At 33.6% G+C, this 19,711-nt stretch overlaps 1 protein-coding gene across 3 annotated transcripts in view; it reads right to left on the reverse strand.

Moving 5' to 3' along the window:
• The window catches only part of LOC100001051 (uncharacterized), a 44,141-nt gene that overhangs the window by 11,902 nt on the left and 12,528 nt on the right, over positions 1-19,711 (reverse strand). The window contains exons 4-16 of one of the 3 annotated variants that reach the window (XM_021471444.3): positions 16,591-16,657; positions 10,571-10,615; positions 10,425-10,451; positions 10,270-10,326; positions 9,794-9,811; positions 7,860-7,931; positions 7,599-7,751; positions 7,487-7,519; positions 7,175-7,210; positions 4,310-4,366; positions 1,344-1,394; positions 719-766; positions 479-529 (exon numbers count right to left, since the gene is read on the reverse strand). In XM_021471444.3, the coding sequence (XP_021327119.2) occupies positions 479-529; positions 719-766; positions 1,344-1,394; positions 4,310-4,366; positions 7,175-7,210; positions 7,487-7,519; positions 7,599-7,751; positions 7,860-7,931; positions 9,794-9,811; positions 10,270-10,326; positions 10,425-10,451; positions 10,571-10,615; positions 16,591-16,657 (715 nt within the window). Of the gene's footprint in view, positions 1-478; positions 620-718; positions 767-1,343; positions 1,395-4,309; positions 4,367-7,174; positions 7,211-7,486; positions 7,520-7,598; positions 7,752-7,859; positions 7,932-9,793; positions 9,812-10,269; positions 10,327-10,424; positions 10,452-10,570; positions 10,616-16,590; positions 16,728-19,711 lie in introns of those variants that run through there. The other 2 variants (XM_073944560.1, XM_001922458.8) reach the window with 2 other exon arrangements.

Below are 19,711 nucleotides of genomic sequence, written 5' to 3' on the forward strand. Positions count from 1 at the left end.
AATGTCTGCCTTCTCAAGGATGTGTGCAAGAAGAACATCTATCCGAAATGTACACAAAATGCACTTTAAGTAACATATTTTAGATTTGTAAAAATATCCTAAGCGCCCTCTAGCGGATTTGTAATCTGAAACAGGCAAAAAAATGTACCTGAAGCAACACATTTTAGGTTTCGCAAAAAGGTAGGCACACATTTCCAAAGAGCCTGGGCTGATTAAGTGGATCAAAAGTGGCTGGAGATACATTTGTATACAAAAGAAATGTATTATTTTGAACTTATCATACAATCCATTTATGATATATATGATTGCTTCTGTAAAAATATTAATATTATGAGTTTGAACATCACAGACAGTAATATTATAAATTACATTTGAATGTTAGTGTGCATAAGAACAGAATAAATAATTTGAAACTGCTGCATATTAAACATTTTCAACAATTCCGACTCTGGACTGTGAAGCTGGAGAGTTTGTTTACCCTTAGTTTGAGCTTTCATTCCATTGGTCAATCCTGGTCCTGGTGGGAAACCTATGAACCGCAGCTACAGTTACTATGCACCAGCCACGCAGACAACAATGTCTATTACTTAAAACTAACTAAAATTAGTCTTGGCCTGTGCCATTAGAAACCACATGACTATAACTATACACTTGACCAAAGACAACAAACGTCATTTAAAATAGACTCTACAGTCATATACATTAGGATAAAGTTTACCATTGCCAATAGGACTCTGACCATTAGTGAACCTTCCAGGACCATAACCTAAACATCACAACACCAGTTAAGAAAGACACTAACAGCAGCGTCTGCCAATGACACAAGAGCATAAGAGGTGATGCTCACTGAAAGATGGAACTCAAAAAAATCTGTAAAGTCATGAATAATGAGGTAACAGAGATTAATATGCCACCAAAGAAGCCATTTGTTCTTCTTTTCATGTAATTGCATGGTTTTGTGTGACATTAGGTGCTTCATGCAATGCAAATAGTTTAAAGTCTGTGTGAAACAGACTGAATATTTAGTAGGGGGCAAGACTTTGTTTTTGCTTATCATTCCTTCATAGCAAACTAATGGTAAGAGGGGCATGGTTAAAAATATTGTGCCTCCAAACGCAGAAGCAAAGGGTCAGATTTTGATTGAAAATTACCAAAAAAAAAAAAAAATTTTCAGTGGATTAATTTGTCTGAATTAATAGTTCACCAAAAGAATAACAATGTTTGCCGGCAAAATGAATATAGTAATTTTTGGTTTCACACAGACTTTAAATGCTGTCAAATACAAATTTAGAAAATTAAAAAAAGAAAGCATGAAAGCCACACATGGAGGATGTGAGGTTTACCATCACCTGCCTGTCCCTGTGACATGGGCTGGTCACCTCTAGGCCCAACACCTGTGAATACAGACACATCAGCTGGAAGCAATGATTTGAATGGTGAGAAAAACGGGGAAAGCAACGTAATAGCATATTACATGTATTAGATTGTTAACATGATCATGACAGAGTCTTGCAGCAGCATGCATTCAGGTTTTTCAAACACATATGCTTATGATAGTGGTTTGAGCATCGATATCACAGTGTGTGTATCTGCAATAGTCACATCACAAGATATGCAATGATGAGTTGGGATTATATTTAACCAGAAACCACAAGTCAAAACACACAAGATTTGTGTAGACACTGCAGAATTGAACCAAAATAGAGTAAAAGTTTATCATCTGCATGTGTTTTTAAGTACTGTGACTATGTTAGCATTTTAAGAGACTTTAAAGTATTTTAGGAGTGCATAAAAGATTCATTTTATGAATTTAAGGACAATTTCTGTTTTTTCTCTACAGAAAACCATAAGGCGTGGTTCATTTCACTTTAATATTTGCTCCACTTGGTTTATTTATGACTATAATTTGTTTATTATATATATTTTCTCTAGGGTAATGACTTTGCAAATAGTGAAATTGTATTTTTTAATCGCAAAATATAACACAGAGAAAAAAAAATCATTGCAATGTCAAATTTTTCTAATATTGTGCAGCTCTAACATACAACAACAAACTGATAACTCTAATATTTTTTAGCTTACATACCAAGGAATAGCGCAACAGAACCTCGAAGGCAAGCACACAACAATAGACAATAATTTACCAACAAGGGAAAATGAAGAGGTAGTTTTGCACATTTGTAGGAAAGTTGAAAAATAAGATGGTCAAAATTGTTCCACTTATGCTAACGGACTTTAAATCTTTAAAGTAAAGATTTTCACTTCAAGATCAACACTTTTAAAAACCAAATCTATTGTACAACTGACAAATCACTGATTTTATGGAATTATTCACATTTGTGACCTATAATTTTTTTTAATGATGAGCAATGAGCATCTGTGTGTTAAAGTCTGTGTGAAACAGAAGTTGCTGAGACTTTGATTTCAGTATGTTGATGTACTTACAACAGGGTATACTGTATGCAGAAAAAGGACCTTTATTTATTAGTAACCTGGGTCAAGCGCTTTTGGTAAACTGTGTGGCGTTACAAAATTAGCGTGTTTAAGGTTTGATTTCTTTAAGAATCAACCATCTCTCCTGCCTGATTGATATAAAATAGAAAGTGGGTCTCAAATTGTACAAGAAGGACGCATTTAATTACATTTTTCCATGCTGTCTTTAAAATATGAACATTTATTTTACACCAGTTTATTCAATAGAGTTTCTGTGCTAGCCTGCCAATCCTGACGGGAGTGTGTGTGTAACCGGCTTTTCATCTTGTTTCACACTTGAACAACTAATTGAATGCTGAAACCTATTTAACTGATTGTATCTTAATTACATTACAACATCAGGGCTGTAAAAGAAACTGTTTAAAATTGAAAAAAGTCACATTAACCGTTCACTAGAAGCATATGAGTATGGGAAGAAACGCTAGCTGTGCATAGAGCCTACTGAAACAAAATATTGAGTAGGGGCAGAGCTTTTCTTTTGCGGATCATTACCTTGTAGTAAACTAATGGTAAGAGGGGCGTGGTTAAGAATATGTGGATGAAGATGTCAAACTGACGTCAACAGAGTAAGACAGCCAATCCAAATACAAAAGCAAATGGTCAGACTTTAATTGAAGGTAACCAAAACAATTTTTTTCAGTGGAAAAACAGATTAATTTTCACCTAAAGAATAACAATGTGTGCTAGCAAAATTAGCATTGCACATTTACATTTCACATTGTTTTTTAGGTGCACTGTAAAAACTTGAACCACTATTTAAGTATTTCTTTAACTGTATTAATACGTATTTTGAATGTCACCTTTAGACCATTTTTTACTATCAGAGATGCCCAAAGTAGGGCCTGTGGCCAAAAGTTGGCTCATGGTAAGCTTTGATTTGGCCCACCATTCCTTTCTGAGCAGAGATTTAGAATAAAGGTTACAGCAAATGCTTTTTAACAGAGATCATCATTTCTAATTTAACGTAACCTTTCGCTTGTTTGTTTGTTTAATTTTAAGCTACAAAAGTCAACTGAATTGAAATGTTTCAATCAAATGTAGTGCATGAATCAGATTTTTTTAAAATGTAAATACTGTCACTCAAAGATAGAGGACAATACACAAGACAACAACGAGCAAATCAAGGCTTGACTCGTGTACTTAGCATTGAACACCATTGTGTTCTAAATGTGTACGTTTACTTGTGTTGTTATAATGTAAAGTTCATTACAAAATGTAAAAAATTTATAATTATTAATATGATTGAAGTAAGTTTTTCTATTTATTTCTTAATAATAATAAATTAGGATATTGTCAGCTTTAATGTAATAGTTTGCTATATTTACCTTCAGCCTACCCCCTCAATCAAATTTGGCTTTTGGCCCTTCATATGAAAAAGTTTGGGCACCCCTGATCTATAACTAGATGCCAACTAACAGTCAGATTATTGGTTTTCTGAAAAAGTGAATAAAATGAACTGACTTTACACTTTAAAGGAATAAGCCAATCAAGTAATACACTTGTTTTCCTTGAAAGTTCAGTTTTCTTTTCTTTTTCTTTTGCATATTAAGTACAAAATCTCTATTAATTTCATATGAAATGATTATTGTTTAGATATTTGCACTAAACAACAAGACAATCACTAAAGAGTCTTTTTTATTATTATGTGTATATTATTTTAATCTGGTTTCAATTAAAATTTGTCATTATTACTCTCACAAAATCAGTGAAGTCATGCATTTATCAGTGAATGTGAATGCTTCTTTTCTGTGAATGAGATTTTATCGTAATGAAATGAAGGAAGAATAAGTTAGCAACTGAATATTGCAGGGTTTACCCAGTTTTGCTGGTTTTGAGCTTTGCCCTGTGAATGTGCCAGCTGGTACACCATATCCTGAAGACCACAAAATCGGTTAGTTAATGTCAGATTCACAGCTTTTAAATCGGGAAGAGGAAGAGCCTTTCACACATATTCTGTGAACACAAGCACATCACTGCACTTTAATAATCCCAACAACAGCAAATAATTAACAGAAGAAACACCTGCCTCTCCTAAGCCATATCTTGAAAATCTAGTATTGTGACCCAGAAAGCCAATTGCAGATGTTAAGCAAACATAAACTTTTTTTACTTCAAACTCAACAGCACACCAAGACTCAATTTATCCAGCAGTACTTCAAGTCATAATGTCTGCTTAAAGTAAACATTTAACCTAAGAGAGCACACATATCACTTCCAGACTGACTGCACCCATGATAAATATGTGTATATGTAAAAACTAGCGTCCACGTCCACAAATATGAAAGTGAAAGCACCATTTACTCATAGAAGTCGCTAACATTTCCACAACAATAAATCACGTGACCGCTGACACTGTTTCCAAATGGATTTAAGAGGCTGCACATGAACATGAAAAAACGGGATGAAAAGTGTGTTTCTAAAAACAACTATTGAGCCCAGATACTATTTGATGAACAAACAGTTCTGATTGAGTAGATTTTACAGGGTTTAGGAGCTTTTCCTGGCTGCACTGCAGGGGTGCGTGCGCCCTCCTGTAGCGCCAATCAGTGGCAAATTGAGGTACTGCAGACAACAACTAATAAAAAAAGCTAGCAGCTAGTAATTTTAATATTTATTTACGTTAAATGTGTATGTTTTATCTATATGCTTGATGAATAAAGTCATTACACTGAACATATCAGAGCTATTTACATTTTTGTGTTGCAGATTTATGTAGTCAGTGAGAATCTGACATTTTTTATATAATATAATATAATATAATATAATATAATATAATATAATATAATATAATATAATATAATATAATAATATTCTCCAATTATTCCATCTTAAGTCAGTGTTTCAGACCAGAAGCACAGTGAATTTTTGGAAATGTTTGGAGTAAATAATATCTAAAAATAAATTTAACTAATTGTTGCAAGATTTAACAATTAACAAAAACATGAATAAATTAATTCCTATTGTATTAAAATAAATAATCCCACATTAATACGTATAAAAAACAAATTCAAGTGTAAAATAATGAACAATATTATACAAAAAAGCAATTATTAGAACATAAAAAAAGGGTCAGAACTATAAAGTGTATTTGAAACTAAATATTTTACAAAATAATGTCGAATACATTTATATTATACATTTCCCTATTACAAATGAGATTTTCAAAAAATAAAAAGAAATATATAGATGTTTATGTGTAAAAAATATTGATGCCTTTGTATCGAGGTTATTAGTTACTGAAAACGAACGAAAAAATTAAAACTAAAATGTAAAATAATTGTTAACTGAAAAATAAAAATGAGCTTTAAAAAAACTAGAACTAACTGAAACTGTATTGTGTACATTCAAATCTAACTGAAACCAACTTCGTCTTTGTAAATGTATTTAATATACACTGTACATTAAACTTTTTAAAAATAAACCTATTCACTTCGTGCTGCCCGGTGTTTGACCTGTACGGCACTTCAGAGTCTGTAATCCTGATGCTATTGGCAAGATCAAGCCGGTCCCCCTCCAGTCAACCTCGCTTTTGCTCCCGCGAGAAAGTGGAAGTGGACATGACAGCAGCACGGAGAGAGCATTAAATACAGAAACTTAAAATTATTAATTTAACACATGTGTTCCCAATAATGTGTTTTATTTCTGTATTAGTGACCGCGATCAAATTTTTCTTCCGAGTGGACCTAATAACTAGAATAAACTAGTTCACCAAATCGATCTGAATCTTTTGAAACAATTTGCCAGTAAGCACTCTTATCCACAAACGATTTACTTTTTAACATGCTCCCCCTCTGATTCGAAATAAACCAATATATACTGAGTTATTAAGTTATTAGAACAGTACACTGAGATCAGATTTGAGAAGCGGTAAACCGATAATACTGCGCATGTGTGATTCAGTTAACCAAACACAAACAGTAAATGACGGCCTGCTGTGACTCAACTAAACCAAGGGCATAAATGTGGTGTGGGTAAACCGAGGACTTAAATGAAATTAAATGTTTCATAAAAGAAAGTTAAAATGGAATTTAAATAAGTGAATCATGCTTCAGTTGGCTTGCAAAACCAAATTGTAAGAAACTTTTCAGATCATAATTTTAACTGACTGAAATTATGATTGCTGACTACATCATTTTGGTATGTTGAGTCCTAACATGGGAGGATGGTCACAAAAGATCCGGTTCGCGTTAAAGATCTGAACTTCCTATCAGTACTGTGTATCTAACCTCAGAAGTAGCCTGGCACACTAATTTACTTAAGACTGCTATCTTGTGGGCTGTTGTATTTGAATTTAAGGATGGGTAGATGGTAGTGGTAGATGATAGTGGTCATGTGTCCTCATGTGTCATCTAAGTGCGTCTAAACGTCACCGCTATATAAAGTACTGTATCTCTAAAGCATCATCACACTGGAAATCTGAAATAAATAAAAAAATATTATGACAATAAAATGCTTTAACCACTTTCTGAAATAAAGTATATATAGATGTAGATGGTCAGTTACAGCTGCTACAGCAACCTGAATAAATGACAGAACACTTACATTTACACACATACAAACACACACACACTCACACACACACACACACACACACACACACACACACACACACACACACACACACACACACACACACACACACACACACTAGTTAAAGCTTGAGCGGAGACAGGTTACATACCGCGTCCAACGCCAGGGTATCCACCAGCACCATAACCTGCCAACAACACAAGAGAGATGTCAAGGCTACAGGGATGAAGAAATAAACGGCTCTCATAGTCAATCCCACACCGCTTCATCAAAAATATGACACCTAATCATGGCCAATGGGCAGCGTATATCACTACATGTGAAAGATTTTAATCACAGCACAAGGTCAAATTTTGATTGGTTAGATCAGATTCAATCTGCTACACAACCTTCAGTGAGGACAGACGTTGCATTGTGTCATATAAAGTGTAATGATTTCTGTGTGGCTATAATGGGCACTCACCTAGCTGAGCTCCATAGCCATTACCAGTGTAACCTAGAAAAGGTGACAATCAAACAGTGAATACATCTACTCGTTATTCATACTGAATGCAAAGTAAGTGAGCAGCTCTCACCTCTAGCTCCAAGTTTTCCTCCGGGATAACCCAGAGCTGCTCCCAGCCCATTGCCTAAACCATACGCTGCTCCCAGTCCAAGTCCAGCTGGCCCAAGACCAGTCCCAAGTCCTGTCCCAAGACCAGCGCCAAGGCCAGCACCAAGGTTTGCAGCTGGGGACCAAAATAGCAGGAGAACACGGTGTTGAATACAAGAATAATGGAACCATCAGATATGAAAAATGATTGACCATTATGGTTATTTATGAAGGACAGGTGTACCCCCTCCGTAACCCAGCGTCCCATATCCTTGTTTCAGGCCTCCTCTGACGGCAGTGGGTCTGTATGCTGCTCCTGACAGATAACATACTCATGAAACAGCATTAAGGAATACATGCTAATGCACGCAGACACATGCACATATCGTTCACACCACTGTTTAAAAGTTTGGGCAGATTATTGTCAGTGAAGACATTTCCAAAAGAAAATAATCATGAAAAACGTATCAGTTTCAACAAAAAGCCTATGCAACACAACTGTTTTCAGTGTTGGTATTTAATATGTTTCTTGAGATCCAAATCTGCATATAAAATTGATTGATGAAGGATCGTGTAACGCTGAATATTGGAGTAATAACTGCTGAAGCCGTTGAGGAGTTGAGGAGCTTCTCCTGCAGGAGTACGCTCTCCTTGTGGCAATTTGAGGTACTGCAGACAACTACTTACAACGAACCCCCTTTCCTTTGTTTAAAAAAATAGCCGCTTTTTGCAAGATTGTAATTTTAATATTTACTTTTGTTAAATTTGTATGTTTTATCTATATGCTTCCTGAATAAAGTCATTACACTGAACATATCTGAGTTATTTTACATTTTTGTGTTGCAGATTTGTGTTTTCAGTAAGAATTGCTGACATTTTTAGTATAATATAATATAATATAATATAATATAATATAATATAATATATTATAATATAATATAATATAATATACATAACAACATTATCAAATAATTACATCTTAAATCAGGGAGTTTCTGAGCTAAAGTAAAGTGAGATGATGGTAATGATTGAAGTAAAAGAGTAAAATATTTAAAATACATTTAACTAATTGTTGCATATTGTAATAAACAAAAATATTTTTAAAAATCTTATTGTATAAAGATAAATGAATTATCCCACATTAATATGCCTGATAAAAACAAATATAACTGCAAAATAATGAGTAATATTATACAAAAATGCTATAAAACATTAATAAAACATAAATAAAAGGGTCAGAACTATAAAAAGTGTATAAAAAAAACATTTTCCAAAATATTTTTAAAATACATTTATAATATACATTTCCCTATTACAAATTGGATTTTTAAAATAAAAATAAATATGTATAGATGTAAAAAATATTTACATGCTTTGATATATTTTAATATTGGTGGGTAGTCACATGAAATGCTCAAATTTTTAGGCATTTTGAGACTTAAAACAGGTACTTCACTTGAGATGTTTTTCAAATCAATACATTAACTCATTTTACTACACGTAAATATATCTTATTTTAGATTATCTAAATATTTATACTATAAAATAAGTTATATACAAAGAAAATTTGCCTCCTTGAAAAGCCCATAAAATAGCAAAATACTAAAGGCCTTCCTGGAAAATAACTGCTGAAGTCACCCTTTTAAACAACAACAACATCACTGTAACTCTTTAAAGACCATTGTGAGGGATGTAAACAATAACAAAGGTCCTAACGTACTGTATGTTTACATTTTAATTTCCATAGCTCCCAGGAATCTAAAGAGTTTGCATATGGATAAACAATGTTATGATAGTCGTTTAATGTTTTGTTATGATTAAATTGCCTCTTGTTGTAGTTATGAAATAGTTTGACAACAAGCAGAAAATGTTAATTCAGTGACATCACCACATTGAAATAGTCTATAGGGCACTCACTGAACTACCCAATGAAAAAAATTATATTGAAATCAATGTTAGTGAAGTTACAATATGGTTCTTCACTCGATAAAGTGTTAAATGTACTAAATAAAAACAGCATGTATTAATATCAATCTAATGTAATTTCCCATAATATTGCAACTGTTTTTTGCTGTCCTGGTGAGCGAGAAAAATGTATAAAAAACTGTATAGACCCCAAACTTTTGAATGGTAGTAGATACAAAATATAGTTTAACATTTAAAAGCAGATAAATTCACCTCCAATGTAACGGCCCGCTGTTTGAAAGAAGAAAAAATAATTAGATAATTCACAGAATGTTCAATTATTTTGAGGTTTAATTTAGAGCTGTGGTGAAAAATCATTTGAGAGATGGATACCAAGATTTTCAAAATGCATTGATGTTCTCTCGATTCAGATCAACCACATAAATTAGATTTTATTCATGAGATTAATGTAGACGCAAGTCACCTTGAAGATATTTGTAATTTACTTAAACTTAAATTTATTAATGACTAATTTTGGTTTAAGTGGTATGTGTAAGACATTGAATGCAAGCAGATTTCAGCTGTTTGCAAAGCTTACAGCGCCATCTGCTGTTAAAATCTAGACCTAAAATCGGTTCAAGACAGAATAGCAATGCAGTTTGAAAATCTTGGAATTAATGCAAAGATGACCACAGCTCTGGTTTAATTAACGTTTAATTGTGAACCTTTATTTATCAGTTGATGCTTACCGCTTGTTTTCCCTGCCTTGCCTGCTCCATAGCCACGAGCTCCGAGAATTCCAGCCACTGATCACAGGACAGCACAGAAATGAAAGAGGATGTACAATAATTCTTGCACAGGCTAACAAAAGTGAACTGCATTCCACAACATCCATCACACTTACCTCCAGTTTTTGCACCAATGCCAGGCCCTATTGAAAAAACATAAAAGCAGAACTGGTGATGAAATATATGATTGTTATGAGGGCTAACTGTCATTAATATTTCAGAAATACACTCCAGATACAAAATATTAATAAGTAGAATATACCTCGACTTGCCAATCTTCCAAGAGCTCCAGTCTGTGGCCTAACTCCTTTAAAACAAGGCAAACAAACATGTATGAGTTCATTCAGCATAAAAGAAAAACGTAAGGAATAATAGCTTATAAGCATACTTTTCACATGCTTATTTTTTTATCATAACACATTACAAGCACTGCAGGCATGCAGACCTAATCTCATCCATAACGTATGTAATGTAACACTACTTAGTTTGTCCACAAGGTCTCAGCACTGAACCACGCTGTTGTGTCACAGACAGTCAAGACAATCAAAAAAAAAAAAAAAACACACTTACATGTTTACTAGCACTTGTGTGAGTGGCTTAAAAATGGACACTATTTTAAATAGAATGACATTTTATGCCTCCATATGTTTAAAAGTACGTTAGACCCAGTTCTAACCTCACAACACATGCTTCCTGCTCACTTTAGGACTGATTTAAAGATTTTTCTAACTGTTTTATAAGATTTTTAAATAGGTTGGCATCTCCTTAGTTAACAAAGATTTGACATGTTCACACTGCTGTCAAAGCACTAAGGTTTTCCAATCAGGTCCTGCTTGACGTTCTGAGCTCTAGGTTACAATATAAAGGTTTACAGTAGCTGCTCCAAATTAATGTAACATGTCGCACTGTTGGAATCTGCAAATCATTGCTTAAGACGCACCAGTATTCATTGGCTTCATTTTAATTTGAGTTTGGATACTGTGCCTATTTTCTAAGGTGGTTGGGTTTTGTTTGTCTGTGTCATCTTGACACCGTGAAGCACTTTAAACAACCATGGTTGTTTTAAACGCTAAATAAATACTATATGAGTATAATTGAAATTGGGAGAAACATTGCAGCCACTGGACAAGGGTAAAACTTTACAGTTTGTACCCTGTAAATTTATGTTTGCACCACATTCAAAAAAGTTTCCACTTTCCATCCACTGCAGAAAAGTGGAGTAAAAACATCACACGTATAGCCGTCATCTTGCACCAATGACACACGCAAATGGCCAATGTGAAAATGTCAAATGACTAAAACACATTACATTTTACATCATCAACTAACTGAATGTAAACCTCTCAAGACACATTTTCAAAAAACTGATTTGAAAATTTGTCATTTAATCTTTTAGTTTGACTTATGTCTCAGTGGTACATGGAGAGAAAAGAGTTTATGACCTACAGTGCAGTCAGCTAGCAGGGGAGTTCAAAAAGTTTGACTTCACTTTTGAGGATATAAGGCTACAGGTCACATGACAGTTAAAAGATGGTATATACATTGTAATACTAATAATAATAATTCCTTACATTTATATAGCGCTTTTTGGGCACTCAAAGCGCTTTACACATATGGGGGAATCTCCTCATCCACCACCAGTGCACAGCATCCACTTGCATGACGCGACGGCAGCCATTTTTGTGCCAGACCGTACACCAGCTGATTGGTGGAGAGGAGACAGAGTGATGAAGCCAATTATGATATGGGGAGGGTTAGGAGGCCATAATGGACAGAGGCCAGTGGGCAGAATTGGCCAGGATGCCAGGGTTAAACCCCTACTCTTTTCGAAGGACATCCTGGGATTTTTAACGACTACAGAGAGTCGGAACCTCGGTCTTATCCGAAAGACAGCGCTAACTGAGCAGTATAGAGTCCTCATCACTATACTGAGGCATTAGGACCCACACTGACCGCAGGTGGGGCGCCCCTGCTGGCCTCACTAACACCACTTCCGGCAACAACCTAGCTTTCCCATGTGGTCTCCCATGCAGATACTGACCAGGCGCAGCTCTGCTTAGCTTCAGTGGGCGACCATGTGAGAGTTGCAGAGAGCTAGCTGCCAGCTACACATTGTACACATTTCATATACTACACTTTCATATCATAGAACATACATTTACAAAACTGTCAGGAAGTATTTTCCAAATATGGATGCAGTAGCTGCTTGTATTCCACTGAACAAATTAAAAAAAAAATAATAATAAAATTAATCGCAAGTGTCATGATTAACATGGTGATTCTGGAACATCTTTCCTGTTCAGAGCTGTGCCTAATCCCTACCCCTAACCATAACTGTAAATCATTCCCATAATCAGAGGGGATTAATAGTCAGATAACAATGATGTGTTTAACTGTATCCCTTAAATGTGACTGGATAGTTGTTCCAGGATCAACAAAGATGTTCCAGAATCCAGGAACATGTCCTACTTGGTGAAAGCACATTAACCTAAGTGCTCTATAATTTAGCTTCATTATGCTTATACAATGCAGTAAAAAAAAAAAAAGATTTAATTCATATTTTGGCTAATGTAAAATCATCTGATAAATTACTGTTATTTTATTTTAATATCAGCTGTCATGCATGAAAACTGACAAACAAAAACAAAATACTGTAATAAACCATCACTTCCCAATGGTTGAATCTAATTCTGCTCGATTTATTTTTTCTTCGAGACTCCTCATGAATGAATTCTAAGAAATCCTCCTATAAAGAGAAGCTAAACAGCTGAGCTGATGTAATAAAAGTTTAGTAGTGTGGATTTCGTCAAACTAACCGCCGTCTCCGCACTCTTGGAACAGGCCTGCATTGATTCTGGATGGACAGACTGTATAGCGTTTGAATGAAATCAGCACTGACAGAAAGCTGACAGATTTTGAGCTCTCCTGTCACCTTTGGGCCACAGGTTTTGATCTTCAGACATGAAATAGGAGTGTTAAAGCTGTGGGTTACAGAGGCTGGAGCAGATCCAGGCAAACTCAGACATGACTCACTTCCAGAGGTGTTTATTCTCCATTTAGCGGAGCTGTCAGGTATTTAACGTAGAGTCGTTATGTGCATCTTGTTGCGTAATTCTCTAGACGTACTTCAATTACTGTTGGCTGAACATTTAATGACGCAATCCCATCATACAGACAGTGCTAAGCTAAATTAAATCTTTACCATGGAGCACCAAGGAGACTTTTGATGTCTATACAGTATACTGTGAGTGATTTGGACAACACAGGAAACTATGATTAATTTCTGTCTGCCGCACTGTTACTTTTCTCAACGTATTGATTCGTCCTTCTTGGCACAAACTTAAGGAAGAAAATGGCACACTTTAGTGCTTTGCTTTGCTTTACCACAAACTCTCATTACACCTCAGTGTTGCATTTTCAAAAGAACCAGCTGTCTTGGTGAACATAACAATGAATAACAAAGACCGGTTTAATAACGTTTAAGGTTTTATTTTTTATAAATATACAAGTAAAAAACAAACCTATTAATACAACTGGCATATGAATAATTTTAGGCGTGACTGTATATATATATTTTTTTGAAGTTCGAAAGTAAAGTAAATTTGCAAGTTGTTGTATAGAATATTTGATCAGGATTTACTGTAGGAAATAGGTTAATGTTAGGCTAATAATAATATGATCATAAGTAATAGCTTTTTATTTATTCCAAAATATCTCTCATCTTAACTGTTTGGCTTTACTGATTTCTTATTTAAAATTTATTGTAAAAAAATTATAAATTTGACAATAAAGTTATAAAACTTTTATTAAAAAAAGGTATAAAAAAAGCCAAAGTTATTAAATGTAAAAGTTATAAAAAAATTATTATAAACAGTTACAATTATAAGTTATAAATATACACAGAAATGAAACTAAATTTGGTTTTAAACATGTAAAATTCAAAATAACCCAAATAAAGGTTTTTTTTCATTGTCATCTGTGATTTCATAAAGAGCCTTTTACATCCATATAAAATTTTCATCTAGAAATTTTGACCTTAAAAATGACCTTAACACTTACAGAATATTGTAATTTTAATAACTGTTCTTCTGAAAATGTATACCATCATGTGATTAAACCCACTTAAACCTGAGTGTCCTTTTAAAGATTTAGAATACAATTTTGTGTGATATAAAAAAGTATATAAACATTGTTCAGCAGCAAAAATAAATCCAAATAAACACTAATCAAAGCTAGGTGTGCCTAAAATATTCTATTAACTTCAGCAACAAAATAAAGAAAACCAACTCATGCAACAATAGTAAACTGATCTCAAGTGTTCTGCACTGTGACAACATAAAACAGGGCATTTAAATATACAGGTGCAAAATATTAAATAAATGTAAAATCTAATAGGAAGAATATTTCTTTCATTACAATTCTCAGTTACATATCATATAATTCATGTTATCTCAGTAGGCTTCACAACAAAACTTAAACCCACTGAACCCAACAACTAAAGAATTTATGTGCTACTGTAAGTTTGGTTATTGGTGAAATGCAGTTAAACAAACAAAACATTACATTTTTTTAAATAGATGCTTTGTTTTCTAAGAAAGCTTACATTTTCAGGATTCATTTATATTTAACCAACACAAAGTGCTATATCAAGATTGTAGTGAAGTGTAAATTTATTGTTTGAAATAAATGAGCAAACCGCTAGATTTGAGCAAGTTATTAGCCATTCAGACAGCACTGAATGAAGGTCTGCACCCAATGATGCATAAATTCACACTACCCAGTGCTCTAGTTTTAGTGCCAGTTTAAATAAAAAAGCTATTTTCTCAGCAACCAAGACCACACATTAAATCTCAACCCAAGAGCTTCCCTCAAGGGCTTTAGTACATGGGTCAAACCAACCTGGAATACCCTCAAAACCTCTGCATTATAACACTGATACTTCTTCCATCATAATTAGTCCAGTTTTCAGTTAATCTGGTGTCAATTGCAAAAACACAATGTTAAGAGTCTGCCTTAAGGGCTAGTTTAATTAACCAGGTAGTCTTTTCTAGTTTAAACTGCTTCAATTTCCTTCAATCATTCATGTGACTTTAGCTTAGTCTCTTTATTCATCAGGGGACACCACAGTGGAATGAACCGCCAACTTATCTAGCATTTTTTAAATAGTGGATGCCCTTCCAGCTGCAACCCAGTAATGGGAAACACCCATACACATTCATACACTACGGTCAATTTAGTTTATTCAGTTCACCCATAGTCTTTGGACTGTGGGGAAAACCGAAGCAACTGGAGGAAACCCATATAAACATGGGGAGAACATGCACAGAAATGCCAACTGACCCAGTTTGGACTCAAACCAGCGAATTTCTGAGCCACTGTGCTGACCATCTATCATTTTGCACAACTGAATTTTAAAAACTTTTAATCAGTCTTGGTTATAATCATTAAAAGAAGAAACTTTTAAGACTACATTACAAGTATTACAAGCAGTTTTGGGTTGGGAAGTTATTTCAAGAGAGTCATTTATTAATAATTATTACATATATAAAACTGCATTTAAATTACTTTAAGAAAGTAACAATTATTTAATAACTGACACTCAATTCTGAAAATTCTTATAAATCTCAAAAAATACAAATAAATTTTTTTAATTCTTTAAATGTGACCACCTTTTAGATTTATTTCAAAAGGTTAACAATTCAGAAATGTTAAAATATGAATCAAAACAAAAGACGTTTCAAAGTAATAATGACAGCATATTTTATACATACAATATATTGTCATTTACTTTTCTACTCAATTCATTGTTTCTTAAGCATGTTTATTTGTCTGTTATTATATCGATTAATACATGTTACAATTATATATTAATTTTTAGCTTTAACAATTTAACTTTTTTTTTTACATTTAATAAATGCCGCCTTGATGAACAGAATAATTTTCTTTATATACACAATTACTCTGCTTCTCTTGATTTATACAGAAATGCTGCATTTTTAAGGCAAGTACATTTTAAATAACTGTAATTAAATGACCTAAAAATTAAAAGGTAATTTACATTTTAAGTGGAAAATTACTTCAATTACTTCGTACTTTGTAACACTGATTACAAGGTTTATGCATCTGGTTTAATTTTTTTTCATATTACAATGATTTGATTCTGTGAAAAAAAAAACATTACTGCTATTTCTCCCCTCTTCAGCATCCACAAAGTCTCTTCTTTTTTCCCATCCACCCTAAAACCTTCTCAGCAAGTCCTTGAGAAGAACATGTGTGTCTTACCTCCCTGTATGGTGCTCTGTACCAGCCACAGGACCAGAGAGGTCTGCAGGAGTGCACGGGCCAGCATCTTGGCAGACAGGCAGACAGACAGTTTTAGTGGCAGCAAACAGGTGAAGTGAGAGTCAAGCAGCACCACTGGTCAATCTGGCTGCTGGCCTTTATTTATTAGCTGGACGTCCATGTGTTTTCTGTGAGCGGCCCTGCCCTCTGCTGCGCTATTGGGCACCAGATCACCTGCCCATTCTCTTACTCCTCATCCCAGTCTACACCTCTTTTCCTCATGCTCTACCAAGCCTGAAGACCACAGCCGACTTCATCCAGAGCTTTGTGCCTGTGATTCTGATGAACACAGATAAGATATATAACTGATTATCACACATGCTGGGTAATGACTATTTATTTGTGACTATTTATTTGAGGTTTTTGGCTTGATTCTTTTGTACATTGCATTGGCCTTTTCTTTTAAAAAATTTTTTTTAAACAATACACTGCATTAGTTTGCTTAAAGAGATAAATTACTCATCAGTCACTCTTAACACTCAAGTTATTGCAAACTTTTATGAGTTTTGTTTGTTCTGTTTATCTCAAAAGAAGATATTTTGAAGAATGTTGGAAATAGGTAACCATTGAAATACATAGCCAGGGAATAAAAAATACTTTGGAAGCCATTGACTAGTCTCCGGCATTCTAACTTTTCTGCTGAATACTTGATTCTGATTGGTTGATGAACTTTTCAACATGGAGCTATTTTCAAGGAAACACATGTCTGATTTGGATCCACAAATGTATTTACAGGATAATAGTAATAAAGTATTTCTGTGCTTTTACAATGATATTACATTTCAATAACTACAGAAATTGACTTCTCTTTCTCTTTCATATGCACAGATACACAAGATGCACACTGGCACACATACTCTCAGTAATAAAGGTACATGAGCTGTCACTGTGGCAGTACCTTTTAAAACACATTCGTACCTAAAGGATCCATTTTATTACCTCAGTAGTACATATTAGTAAATATGAAGTAAAAAAGTGTACCTCTTGACATTGTAGGCAATAATATAATCTTTGAGGTACCAATATGAAACTTTTAATGACAAATCGTCACCTTAGAATTATAAGGCTTTATCTGACATTTTTGAGTTATTGACATATTGTTATTAAATGACAACTTGTCTACATTATGGGATGTTTTTTATAAGTTGTTTACATTTTAAGACTTTTTATTAAAAAAAAAAACAATAAAAAAAAACATGTTACAAACATACAATTTGCTATGGAATGCTAAAAACTTTGAAGCTCAATATCTCAAAATCCTTCAGAACGCAGACAGAACCTTATAATTTCAAGGTGACGAAATGTAGATCTTCTGAAAAGTTACTGCCCCAGGGACAAATCTTGTACCATTTTTTTTCTGTGTAGCAAAAAACAACAACAAACTAAACGTAACACTGTCAAGCAACTGTAGTAATAATAATAATTATTTTTATTTTTTTGGAAATGAAAAGCTACATGATGTAACTCATTACTTAAAGTTCCACTGTTCTGCTGGCAAACTCTGTTAAGAGACACACAGACTCCAATTATTTTTTTCTTACTCTCTGTATTATACTGTAAAAAAGCTTAGATTGCTTTTCCTAACAAAAAGAGAGTTAATCAATTGCCTTAAAAGTTAATGAATTCTGTGCATAATTATGAAATTTAAATCAACTTAAATGTTCTAAGTTACAAGCAAATTACTTTTTAAAGTTAGGTCAACATGTTGTTTTTAAGGCACTGGGTTTACTTACTTTTTTAAAGTAAAGTAAATAACCTTGTTTTACAGTGTATTCTGCTATGATTAGCCTCCAATGTCTAATGTGATATGGAATTAGCAACAGTTTGTTCTATTAGGTGTTTTAAGAGCCAAAACCTTACATTTGTCTATAGCCAAATCATTTAAACAATGTCCTGCTAGTGAATTAAGTTGTAACTATACAAGTGAAACAATTGACTCCTTTCCAATGAATTGTTCGGAAAAAAAGTATCACTATTTAGGCTGTGTATTATTTTAATAATTAAATGCCCTGCCTTCAGTTCTTCTTGTACAATATTGTAATAAATATCATATTTAAAAATATAGTGTATAATAAGATATTTTATGTAGCAATATCACAACCATACATAGCACTTCACTACACTGATGGCATAAATAACCTGCCAGCGTATTGATAATAGATGGGATATTCAATTATTATTACAATATGAATCATCTACACACATATTTATTTATAGGGATTAAGCATTGGTCTAAAAATATTATTTTAGGCAGGTCTGCTTTCACACATGGCACTGGAGATGAGGCCTCACCTCACACTAAGAATCAAGCGGCATGATTTATAGCAGTAAAAACACAACGTGAGTCACTGCAGTCGCTTCTGTTTTCAATGATTCGGGAAAAAAATACAGGTTTTCCTTTTGTTTGAATAAATCTTGTCCTCAGATGTTCCACCGCTTGCCCTATGACAGCTCAAAATACTCTAGTTACCCCTGAAGACTTTATAAAAGCTTCCATAATGTTTCTGATAGACATTATGCGTGGATGTGTTATTTAGAAGCATTCAAAATGCTTTGGAGGATATTAAAGCATACATTTTTATTAAAAAAAAGAAATATATTTAAGTGTTACAATAAATTTTATATGCTTATGTGCAGCATATAGTGCACATGGTTTAGTGTATGTGAGCCCTAAGCAACTCCAGTCAACAGTCGTAAAATGCACCCTTTCGACATTTAATCATTAAATCAAACTCTCAATCATTAAAAATCATTATAATCACTCAATGTCCTTTTCTAAGTTTTTACTTTAATGCATGATAATAAATAATAGAAATAATAAATGTTTTTTAAAACTATATCTTTGCTTGATTTGACTACATGATTGGGGACATAAGACAAATTTGCGTAGATGTAATACTTATAATAAAATGTGATTTGTTAAACCCTCACCATACATAATATGATAGAAAACAACATTATAGGTATAATTTATACTTCTATGTATTTATCGGATGTCCTAAAAATTTCTAGGGCCCTATGGGATACTTTGCTTATAGGTTAAATCTGCCCCTGGTTATGA

This window comes from Danio rerio, chromosome 3 (genome assembly GCF_049306965.1).
Source record: "Danio rerio strain Tuebingen ecotype United States chromosome 3, GRCz12tu, whole genome shotgun sequence".
In the NCBI taxonomy this organism is placed as follows: Eukaryota; Metazoa; Chordata; class Actinopteri; order Cypriniformes; family Danionidae; genus Danio; species Danio rerio.